The 11594-nt window shown below is 46.0% G+C and overlaps 1 protein-coding gene across 1 annotated transcript; it reads right to left on the reverse strand.

The window, feature by feature from the left end:
* Positions 1–2314: 2314 nt before the first annotated feature.
* LOC144144206 (antimicrobial peptide microplusin-like) lies at positions 2315–10532 on the reverse strand. Its single transcript, XM_077675577.1, has 5 exons — positions 10373–10532; positions 7416–7477; positions 5875–5964; positions 3526–3552; positions 2315–2541 (listed from the first exon to the last, which is right to left on the reverse strand). Exons 1-5 carry the CDS (start codon positions 10449–10451, stop codon positions 2470–2472), a joined length of 330 nt encoding a protein of 109 aa, XP_077531703.1. The 5' UTR covers positions 10452–10532; the 3' UTR covers positions 2315–2469.
* Between the last annotated feature and the right edge of the window lie 1062 nt (positions 10533–11594).

An 11594-nucleotide genomic window follows, 5' to 3' on the forward strand; every position in this document is an offset into this window, starting at 1 on the left:
AAGCGCTTAGGGCCCTATAAAAGAAGAAGAAGAAGAAGAAGTAGAAGAAGAAGAAGAAGAAGAAGAAGAAGAAGAAGAAGAAGAAGAAGAAGAAGAAGAAGAAGAAGAAGTAGTAGTAGAAGACGTTATTTTTCAGCAGACGTTGTTACAATACAAAAAACTAAATTTTTCGAATAAAACAAACTTGCATTTTGTCCGCATGGCCCCTTTAGGTCTTTGAAGTGGATTTATAGGATCAAGAACAATCCAGCGAGCATCCAAGTTGCCGGAGTCAGATAAGAGATGTTGGATGCGTGTGCGCTAACATTCACTTTTTAAAGAACTGGGGCAGTTGCCGACACCACCTTAGGCTTTACAGGTCACTGACATGTCCAATGAGCCAAAGCCTACGAATGGTGATTGTGAGCCCAGGGATCAGACGCATTCTATGCCAAAGTCAAGAGAAGCTTTGCTAACCAATACAGCAGCACGGGATTACCTGAATGGCTAGCGGCCCCGTGAACACAGCAGATACTTTTTTAAGTTATAATAATCTTAACACGTCGGAAGCAACGTGGGTTCCAACCTGGACGCACCGGAAGAAAGCAAGTAACCGGAAGCAACGGTGAAATTTAAAAAAATTCTCTAGGTTGAACTGGCCTGAACGTTAGCGTTTCACAAGGAATTGCGGTGCTATGTTTAAGCCAGGAGCCATTTGCTGCATGATGTTCTTTGGATCTTCTGTGGCCGGGAGTATGTTGAGAATTGTAGAACAGGGAGCTCCTGGCACATACCGGTACACTATCATCATCATTGTACATTTTATGAGTCATCACCATTAAAAGGGTTCGATCGGGGCTCTCACGGATCCGTTCCCTGGCGGCTCAACTGCAGCAAGGTGGTCGCTCCGCGGCACCAGGATTGCTACTCGGCGCTAGAGGAGGGTGTCCAGGGGACGAAAGAGAGGGCAGGCGAAAAGGAGGTGATAGGAAGCTAGGAACGGGGACGCGTACAAACATTTGTCCCTTTGTGGGCACTATAGTCTTTCATCTAAACCTGTGTCCATGAAACACTGAGGGGCTTTTGTTGCCTCCTGCAAAGTCAATGGCAGGGGTCTATGCCCTAAAATGGTCTCTACTGTGGACGGTTGATTGTTCAATCGGCTGAGCTCGGCGGCCAACACGCCTCTTTCCGGTGAAAACTGGGGACAACGACAAAGCACATGCTCAATTGTCTCTTCAACCTCGCAGACGTCGCAGCGGGCGATACTGGCCATCCCGATGAGGAAGAGTGGCCAGATGATGCGCTGGGGAGGGTAGTCGGTATTCTTCCAAGTATGCTGGTTGCACCTATATACTGGGCCACTCTGCTATGTGGGGATGTTATTTTTTCCGGACCAGGCTGCTCCAATGCATTGGATTGGTATGTACAATCCGTCCGTGGTGTACCCCGCTACGTCTTTTTTATTATTGTGTGCGAAGGTGTGCACGCAGCCACACTGCTATGGCCAAGGAGCAAGCGGTGTCTTTTGCGCGGCGTTAGGAGTCAAAAGTACCACCAGAGTCCTTGGACTCTGGTAATACTTTGTGTGCACGTTGCCTTGTTTGGACAGGCAGGGAGGTGGTTGTTCTGTTTCATGAAAACCAGTATCTTTGATGTTCTTTGCTTATGAAGCAGGAAAAATTAAATCCATGTGCGAGGATGGGTTATACAACGCAGTGTTCATTGCAGCTACCCGTGAAAATGCACTTTACGCAAACATACTAAAGTTGGTTACTTATCTCCGTGAAACGGGAGTTCACTTATACCTGTAATGTAGACTTTGCGCCTTAAGGCATAATTTCGCAATAAAAAAAGAATAATAAAGGACCAAATGAAGAACCATGCTTCTTGAAATGCACATGCCGACATCGGAGTGGTCTAGAAGCCAGAATTCAATACACCGCTTCTTTCTATAGACGTTCGTCTCTGTAATGATGCTTGTAATAAAAATTCATGCTCAGGTATGTGCATAGTACCACCAAGGTTCTGAATTTCGGCATGAATGCTTTGCAGAATCAGCACGCTTTACTGCTTTCTTTAGCAAGCAAAATTGTTTTCATTAAAGTTTTTCTTCAACATGTGTTATTGCTGGTTTTCCTGCGAAGAAATGCGATGTCAAAGCCTTGGACAGATAGTGGCAACATCCGGGGCCTATTAGTCTAGTAAAACCTGCTGCAGTGAAACGTAGCCAAAACGGTGGCGTTCAGCAGGATGGCGTTGCACGAGTTCTGCGACATTAATTTTGTAATGTTCGGATAATAAGTATTTGCATTAGACAGGTCACCCTCGGCCGTGAAATGTGCAATACTTTATTTCTTTAGTGCATGAAAAAAAAAAAACGAGAAACTGCTGGTTGTCGTTTGAGGTCATTGCGTGTGCGTCTTTCAAGGGCGTAGCCGCCAGTAGGAAGGCCAGTGGGCCACGTATGGCCGGCCGGTCTTCGTCTCCTTAGTGCTTGTGCTCCTCAGCATCGGGGTCACAGGCGGTGGCCGCGTTGTGGATCTCATTGATCTGCTCCGGCTGCGAATATGCGTGTAGAGAACATTAGGAAAAGCCTCAAACAGTGGAAGGCGCCTATCCCGCCGTCATCGTGCTATCGTATACCACATAAGAGGCAAACTTCACTTATAGAAATGTCTTCGTTTGGTAACAGGTGCTGTGCAGAATGTTTTAAACAGCTCCGAAGAAAGTAAGGTCCTTAGCAGCTTTCCCCTTGCGAGGTGCCAAAGTTGCTTCTAACAAGCCACATTTACAATTTGCGGTATGTTGGCTGGCCCCACCCTTGGAACATATTTCTCCTGGATAGTGAGTATCTTCGGTTGTGGGCGATAGCTAAAGAATTTGACAGTGACCTCATACACCCCGCAAAAAAGTTGTCTGGTATGACATTATTAAGCGCATACTCTGGATATTTCATATCAGAAATTTTCAGATACGCATAGGGCGCGTCCGCACGGTTCTAAAAGAAGTCAGATTCACGTATTAGGGCACCGGAGTTGCACTTGGGATATGTGGCGCCACAGTCGAAGGTTACAGGATATTTCGATTACCTGGTTGTTTACATTATGCACAAATTACAGCACGTTGTCCTCGTAAATATGTCTATACACGCAATTCATAACAAGATATAGCAAGAAGGGGGTGTCGATTATGTCGGCAACGACTACCGTAAAAATATAACAAGTGTAGGCGTTGCTGCGTCAACGGTAGTAGCAACTGCAGTCGATATAACGTTGGCTGAAAACCTGTAGGCATTCCGGTGTTCCTTCCGGACCACTCCCACCCTTCCTGTTTACAAACATGCTGTCCACTGATCCTGAGGGGGACGCATCTTTTTGTGCCTCTTGGCATTTGTTACACGGCCGCACTTGCACCTGGTGGGAGCTCGTACAGGGCAAATGAAGCAAAGCTTAAAATCCCCTACACTCTTATGACCCAATCAATTTGGGTAAATAAAGAATTAGGAAGTCCGCAATTACACCGCTTGAAGGAGCTAGTACTCACCGTGAAGTACTTGGCCATTGCACCCTCCTGTTTGGAGAAGAAATACAAAAGAGGTGATTAGCAATCTTTACCAGCACACATATTCTTCCTGATAAGATTTTGCGCCCCGGAAACCGATCTCTCGTAAAATTTGTTTAATGCAACATTTTCGTTAACCCCACTGTGAGAAACTGCATATCGCAGGCAAGCCATACGGAGGAATCAGTGACCCGAGCAAACAAGTAATTTAAATTCTATGAGCGAAAAATTGCGTTGTGGCTTTTTTTACCGGCTCAATAATATCTACTAGAAAATCTACTTACGCTATTCACCCAATACAGAAAAACAAAAATTAACGAAAAACTGAGAAAGTGGGGAATCAATAATGCAGTTATAAAGTATGCCGGACTGATACGCAATTAACACGATGTCCGGACTTTTCACAATAAAACAACATCAACGCTGTTACTAAGGTTGAAATTTAACCTACGGCCCATAAAGATCCATTTATATTTGTTATAAATGGCTATATTTGGGACCAGAGGGGTACACTCTTAAAGGGATCATGAAAAGAAACTACAATATTGTTCCTTAAGAAGACTGCATTGGCCCAGTAACCATAGTTTCAATTTTAACGCAAACTTTCCGTAACTTCGCAGATATTACGGAAAACAGATGAAGCAGTGGCCACTCACAAGCTGCTTTTTATCGAGGTCTTAACGTCACACGGATATGTTTGTGCCACTGGCGCGAGCAGGCTTAAGCCCCGCTAATGTACATTGCTTGAATTCCATCGTGCAGTTAACACGCTAGTAACCAACTGTTTTAGTAATTTCTCTTTTAAGTCACGGCTGACGTAGTGTAGCGCGAAATTTAAAATTTCAAAAGTTCGTATCCTTTTTAAGGTAAAAAATATATGTTTCGGGGTGGAATCGAGCCGAGTTAATTGCCAAAGGCTGTGTATTTCAAACAAAGACGTATTCTGTCTTCATGGCCCCTTTCAAACTTCCTGCGAGTCTGATTCACAAAAACACGCCTGATTGTCCTATCATGGCGATCAGTCAAGCAACGTACGCTATCAACGTTGCGCTGCACAAGATTTGAGCAGAAAAAATGTGGTCTGTGCAGATGGCGTTGTACATTTCGCCATGACGTAGCGCAGATAAAATTTGATAAACCATATCTCTCGTCCTGCCTTGCTATTTATGAAATTTTATTCTTTGGACCCCATGTATAGACATTCAGGTGCATCGTGGGACTTGCGGTGCAGCAGACCATCGGTAGCTATTTGGAGTGTACAGCCCCAGTATACGCAACATCTGAGCCCTGACACCGTTACTCCATTGGTACCATCTATTTATTTTTTTTTCTATGCGCTGTTGGCGCAGTCGTGCCTTTCGCGTTTCTTCCTGGCAGAACCGCGAAATTACTCAGCGCAAGCGGCCTCCAGGGCCTCATAAATTACGCGCAACACGGTTCGGTTTTCCCTACAAAACTTAATGAAGTACTGGTTATGCTTTACCCAAGTTTAATTCAGGAAACTAAACAGTATCGCATGCTAATGATACAAGGTTCCGAATGGTTATAGCGCAACATGAATGTCCCCGCGAAAAATGAAAGAAAACTGCTGCATTTTGTTTACCTAATTGTTTCAGCTATTTCAAGTAATCGCACTGCCGTGAAAATAAAACGTTCATTTTAAATCTCGGGCGTTTTTCAAAGCCCAAAATTTGCGAATACATGGGATAAAAATAACTACGCGATAGTTCTGTTGCACCCCATAAACTCTTGACACCCCCTCTCTTCCCCCACTGTATATACGTAAAGTCAGCGCCCTTAACGACCAATCATTGCTATTGAAGTGGTAAAAGTAGACCAATGACCAGGTCCAGCGTATGGTTCGACTGGAAAAAATAGAATCTGTTCTCTGCCATCAGACATTCCGGGCGCGGCATTTTTGCATCGCGCGATATGCCCCAACCCAGAATTGCATTTTTCAGTAAGGTATCATGTCGGCGCTCGTTATTTCTCAATCTGCATCCGTAGGCTCTATGATTAGTCCTTAAGGCATGTAGGGGGGAAGCGCACTCAATGGCGTCTCTTAGGCTATTTTTTGAGTGCAAGCACTGGTCGCTTTTGCAGTTTTTGTGTGTGTGTGTGTGCGCAATCGCTGTGGTTTCATTCCAATAGTCGTACTTCCTTTATAACATGCCATTACTTCAGAGAAACAAGAGAAAATTACCGTGCTCTACTTTCGCACAGTATTTTTAGAACCTACTACTGCGCTGCGGAAGCCGTTCATCTACAAAGGAGTAACACTACTCCCCCCCCAAAAAATGTATCAAGAAGGACAACACCAGGAACACTTACCAGGTCGTTTCCAGCGCAGAGCTTCTTGATAGCGCACGGCCTGTCGGTGCAGTTCAGCTGTTTCACGGCCGCTTCAAAAGCTGCGTTCGTCTGCAAACAAGAGGAGGTCCGTAACAATTCAGCGGCACTATTACACGACGTCGTGTTTGGAAGCGGCAGGGCAGGTGTGTAAAGGAAAGAGGTTACCTGCCCTATACGAAGGGCTGAAAGCCTTATCGGGCCTCCGTACTAGATAAGTACGCTTAAAGACCAAGAAGCCACTTCGTAGCCACAGCATATATTTATTCAAATATCTGTTCATTCAAATATTTATTCAAATATATGTTCAAACATCTTTCTCGCGTATCGGGGGCTTGATATCCTCGACGTGTCATGAAACCGACTAGATGCATCTCCTTCTATCGGCCCCCGAATCGATAAGAGTAAAAAGTATGATTCATATTTTACATAATAAAGAAACTCGGTGCCACACCAACAAAAGTAGAAAGCGTGCTGCTGGTCGCTAGTATTGAGGTTGGCGGGGAAATTCACCGGGATATGAGCTGCGTTGTCTTGACGGATAGTTGAAGGCAAGGCGGGGGGGGGGGGGGAGATGGAGGGAGGGGGCGCGCCAAGCAATCTACGAGCTGGGCTAATTTAACAGTCTGCATCTTTTCTGCGTTCTTGGAAGCACTACGGAAGGTATAGTCACCACTAGCACAGTCCATCGGTCTGGGATTTAATCGCCGCCGATGATAAAGTTTTTAATGTAGCAGTGGCTGATTTTCAGATTGAGGCCAAAAGAAAAACGCTCGTGTGTCGAGATTTCAGCGCATGTTTAAGATCCCCAGGGGGTCAAAACTAATCCAGAGCCCTCCACTACGGCGCGCCTCGTATCCCAGCTTTGGTGCATTAAACATCAAAATTTGAAAATACTGTTTTCAGTCTTTTTTGTTGAACTTTTCCCTAATGTAGTAACCGAATCGCGTCCATTGGCCGACTTCAATTGCAGCAATAAAGGTGAAACTGAAATCGGTGAATGCCCCCCAAAAGTTCGCTGTTTCGTCGCGTAGGAGCAGGAAGAACGCCTGGGCTTGAAGAACGCGGGGAGTTCCGCAGCTGGTGCATGTCGACTATTGTTTTTTTTTTTTCTGCTTTCAGTTCATATCTCGACTATGAGAAAAAAAAAATGCCGTTATCAGGCTGCGTATATTATTCCCGCCCCTGTCAGCGATTAAGCAGCACAAGATTAAGATAGTGGTAAAAGGGGGGCTTTCAAAGCGAAGCTATCTTTTCTCGTATTCGCTGCAATGCATATATCCTTCTGCCTTTTGGAGTTCAAAATAAACTGCGTGAGGACACTGCATGACAGTATGGGATAAAGGCAGCCAATTATAAGATATCAACGACAAACACACTTTGCTACATTCCCCTTTTGAGCGATTTTAAGTACTACGGCCTACGGAGCAGTTATTGCAAAATCAGAAATCCCAACATGACCTTCGATTATTAACTCAGCTTGAGAAATATTATGGCGCCTCCAGAAAATGAGCCGAACTCACCTGTTCAGAAAGAATCCCCTTAATGCAGTCCAACTCCTTGACCAGCTCCGCGTCGCTCTTCTCTGAAAACACGTAAAATAAAGAAATACTTAGAGGTGGCATGTTCAACCCAGCCCCGATAATGATTCCACGCGCCCCTTATCCTCGTTGTCTTACCCCGACCACGATAATGGCTAGAAAGGCCTTATTTCGGCCTTAACCTAGCGATGTTAGTTTTTTTTTTAATTGAGGGGGGGGGGGGGGGGGAAGGGGTCGATTTAATCTTGTCATCTACCATAAGTAAGGTTGTATCCAACTGACAACGTAGCATCACAGCTTTCTCCTAATGTGCAAAGGGTTGCCGAATTCTATAACTGCTTCTTGACTCCTTATTCAAAACAAAACAAACCATTATTCACATAATACGATGCCTCCGATTGTAGGTGATAACCAAAGGGGATCCAATTTGTATGAGTCTGTACCTGTGCTCGCAGCAAGTCCCCTCCTAAGTTCAGGATTTCTTGTCGTTTAATGTATTGCATATGCCTGCTTATGGAAGGTAAGAGAGGGAGATGGGGCAGAGAGGCCTCCTCGTGTTGTCTGCAGATTGCCGCCTGCCGTCTGGTTCCGTTTTACTGAAAGGCGATTTATTTTTCGGAGACCCCAAAGGCACTCCTTGTAGTTTCAAACCAAGGGTCTAAAGTGTTTACTATAAAAGATAATTTGAGAATTAAAGCTAATTAGGTCCAGTTACTTTATAATGTTTTTGTTTTGGGTGGCAGATGAGTATACCATCAACGTGTTTTGCCTGGAATCTAAAAAAAAAATTAACCCGACTTTTTCGTATTTTTTGACAAGTTCATAAATAAAACGACTCGTAACTTGTATACTAGAGCTAATCGGTAAAAGAACTGGCTTGTATATGCGCTGAAAAATCATCGAGTTCATCATTATTAACTTTTCGTTTTCTGGTTCGATCTATGGTGAGTTGTGTAGGCAACTTTACATCACTCGGTTTTAACACAGTTTACCGGGACTATTAAACCTTACGCGATCGATTTTGTTCGGCATTGAGCTAAACTTCTACGCCCTGACTCGTTTGGTTCAGTCAAGTTGAAGGCCTATTCGCACTTGGCTGGAGGACTACTCACTGAAGAAGAAAGTATATTTGGCCCCTTTGTGCGATCTCATTTTGGGCTGCCAAGTTTGTTCACGGGCCTCAGACTCGTCATTTTCTGGGCTCTTTTCAACAGGAGCCAGTTATTTTAAAGAAGAGAAAATGTATTTCAAGTCTGCGGGACGCTCCAGATGGGCCTTGTGTCATACAGCGACAGAACTGCTCAATATCTGAATTGTGTGCATGCGACAAGTAATTAGAGGAGTTTCATTGCCAAACTATATCCAGGCGCGCAACTTCTTGAGCTAACATAGACGACGGCGCGGTAGATTAATTTATTGTGTAGATTTATTAGTTTCCGATCGAAACTTTGAGGCGCAAAGTATACCTCGCCATACACTGAAGTGAACGGCTCTTTCGGCGAAAATTATTTGGCCACCACACTTTCATTCGAATACTGCCGGCGTGAGGAAGCAGTTACTGTGCGAAGGCTTGTACGTGTTCAAATCGGTACAGGATGTACCTTCCTGGCTTGCTGCCTATTTTCGCACATTTGAAGGTTCTACAGTGAAACCTGGATATAACGAACTTGATTAAAATTGCCGATTTTTCGATACATGCGGGTTTTCGTTACATGCAGGTTTCGAGATCAGGCTCGCGGGAATAAAGCAGAAACAAAACCAAAATGCTGGGCACCAGTGAAGGTGAACTCACCGTTCAAGAATTCATTTCACTGTGAAAAACTGAGCTTAGGCCCTATACAGCGCTGCAGAGAAGCTAGGTCACTAAACCGCCTTAGTCACAAACGTTCTGCATTCTGACACTTTTCGGTGTCTTAACGAGTTTCGAGAACCAAACTTGTGCTGAGAGGGCGCCTTTTCCGCGAACTTGGTGTTCTTTTCCGCGCTCAAAATTGTTGAGAGGGTGCTGGCTGGGATACCGTACCGGACGGCGACGCTCCTCGCTCTCAGCGGCGGAGACGGAATTTAAAATTTGCGAGGGTGACTTTAAGGGACGAAACTTTTCGTTTTATGGCAGTAGAACTCATCACCGATGAACCGAAACCAGAGGTAGCAGTGGAGACGCGCGACTAAACGCCGACAGGCAGGCCTAGCACCTCAAAATTATCGAACAGACACGTTACTCACACGTGGAAATGTACGGTATTTTGCCGTGCGGGCGAAATTCGCTAAATTCGTGCATTTCGTTAGCCGGTTTTTCAGAAAAAGTGCAAAAAACAAAGGCCCACCAGCGTAGCGAATTCGTTACATAACGGTTAACGTCACAATGCCTTCGTTACATAGAGGTCGCAAACACATGGATTTCAATGGGGCTGGAAATGGGGAATTGCGAAATTTCGTTAAATCCAGGAATTCGTAACATAGACGTTCGTTGCATCCAGGTTTAACTGTATTGCGAATATATGGACACAGTCTACGACCCATTTCACTGAAACGTGTTGTACTCCCTCACTGCCGCAGCTCAAAACGTGGTCGGAGATATATGTTCCCCGCAAATCCCTAACGATGGCGATCATACGTATGTAAGTATTTCGCGCTGGTTTTGCACCAATTGGTGGCGCGGTATCGCATTTTTGGAGCTGAGCAGCAAGTTTAGGTAACTGAGACTGCTACACACTTGGCATTAAGCATATTTGATTTTTTAGTTGGCCAAGAAAATTATTTTAAAATTTCTAAGGGGTGGAAAAGGGGAAGGGAAACAACAGGAGATTTTTCTTCAATAGCATACAATGGGGGGTGCACGTGTCCAACTTATGAAGAGCTCTAGGCTATTGCCCCATTTTTTTCTGCTGTCCCTCTATACAGCCCAGGAGGTTGATGATCGCCGTATCGAAACTTACTGCAGAGTTCCAGATGATGGGCCGAAGCCACAACCACGAGGGAGACCACCAGGAGTGAGGAGGCAACGACAGCGTTCATGGTGACCGTCTAGTCGAAATACTTGGTGGCTCTAGAAGAAGGTGTAGGGCTGAAGACGTACTTGCTAGCAACAACCCAGGTGCTTATATACACGTTCAGGCGCCCACGGGGTTCGAAAAATAACGGAAACCCGCGCTCCTTCTCATTGGCTGAGGATGACGATGGGCTCCATCACGGCTCCCCATTGGTCCCCCTGACCAGCCGCACACAGACCGTCCAACCACAAAGCCCGCACGCTGCTTGCGCGTGCTGTCGCGAGTCCCGCTTAGTCAGCGCTCAACCTGCTTCCGATGTACGATTCAAGGACGGCTCCGCGCGCTCATCGGCACGCTGTGCGCCAAATAAAGCAGGAAGCAGAAATAAAACGTCGCCGTTGCGCCAAGCGCAGCAATTCGGGGGAGAGGACCCGCGGGGTTGCTTGCTTCTCGCTTCCCTTGCAACGTCAGTCATAGCGTTGCAAAGCAAGAGCCGTGGCGCCACAAGGAAGTGCGAGCGGCGACGACTCGGCCGCTCGGGATTTTCTGGGGGGGGGGGGAGTCGAGAAATCGCCGTTTATTGTTCCCCGCTCGCCGTTGCTCCTCGTGCTCGTGTACGTGTTTTCTGTTTTAACGGAGGCGGTCGGCATAGGAGCGTGTTTGAGGCGCTATAACGAGGTGGCACCGCAGGGATAGCGCGCCGACGAAGCGGTGGTCGATAAGCGGACGACCGGAAACGCTCTCACCGTCGTCGAGCACAAAAGCTCGTCTCGACGGCCCTCGCACTTCCCGAGTAAAACGATGTGCTTTGACGTTGCTGCAACCACAATCGGTGAATGTTATGACGGGGACGGCTGTTGTGGTCGATTGAGTAATAGCGGTGTTTTGATCTCCGTCCTAATGGGAGACGCGCATCTGGCGTCATGCGTCCGTCTCGGTTCCGGCTGCACCAAAAGTGGAAAACTCTTGAGAGGACTTAGAAGTTCTTATTGGTGAAGGTTCTTATTGGTGATAGAATCAGTAATAATAAGGCTTTGGGAATATAGCACATCCCCCACCACATTTGCTCAATGAGGTTAAAGTTTTCAGCCCCTGCGAGCTCCGTCGCGGGTCCGGTTCTCGGACCTGTAAGCGCTCGATTCCTGCATCCCGCCAGCAACTCTTGTAA

Source organism: Haemaphysalis longicornis, unplaced genomic scaffold, assembly GCF_048455015.1.
Source record: "Haemaphysalis longicornis isolate Haplotype H1 unplaced genomic scaffold, Haemaphysalis longicornis Haplotype H1 scaffold_1, whole genome shotgun sequence".
NCBI classification, from domain to species: Eukaryota; Metazoa; Arthropoda; class Arachnida; order Ixodida; family Ixodidae; genus Haemaphysalis; species Haemaphysalis longicornis.

What these genes read in the sequence shown, in the direction of transcription:
- LOC144144206 (XM_077675577.1), bottom strand. Translation starts at nt 10,451, where the DNA reads ATGAACGCTGTCGTTGCCTCCTCACTCCTGGTGGTCTCCCTCGTGGTT. An exon ending in CCATCATCTGGAACTCTGCA is followed by an intron (nt 7,478 to 10,372) that starts GTAAGTTTCGAT and finishes ACGTGTTTTCAG; the next exon opens with AGAAGAGCGACGCGGAGCTG. An exon ending in CAATGGCCAAGTACTTCACG is followed by an intron (nt 2,542 to 3,525) that starts GTGAGTACTAGC and finishes GCATATTCGCAG; the next exon opens with CCGGAGCAGATCAATGAGAT.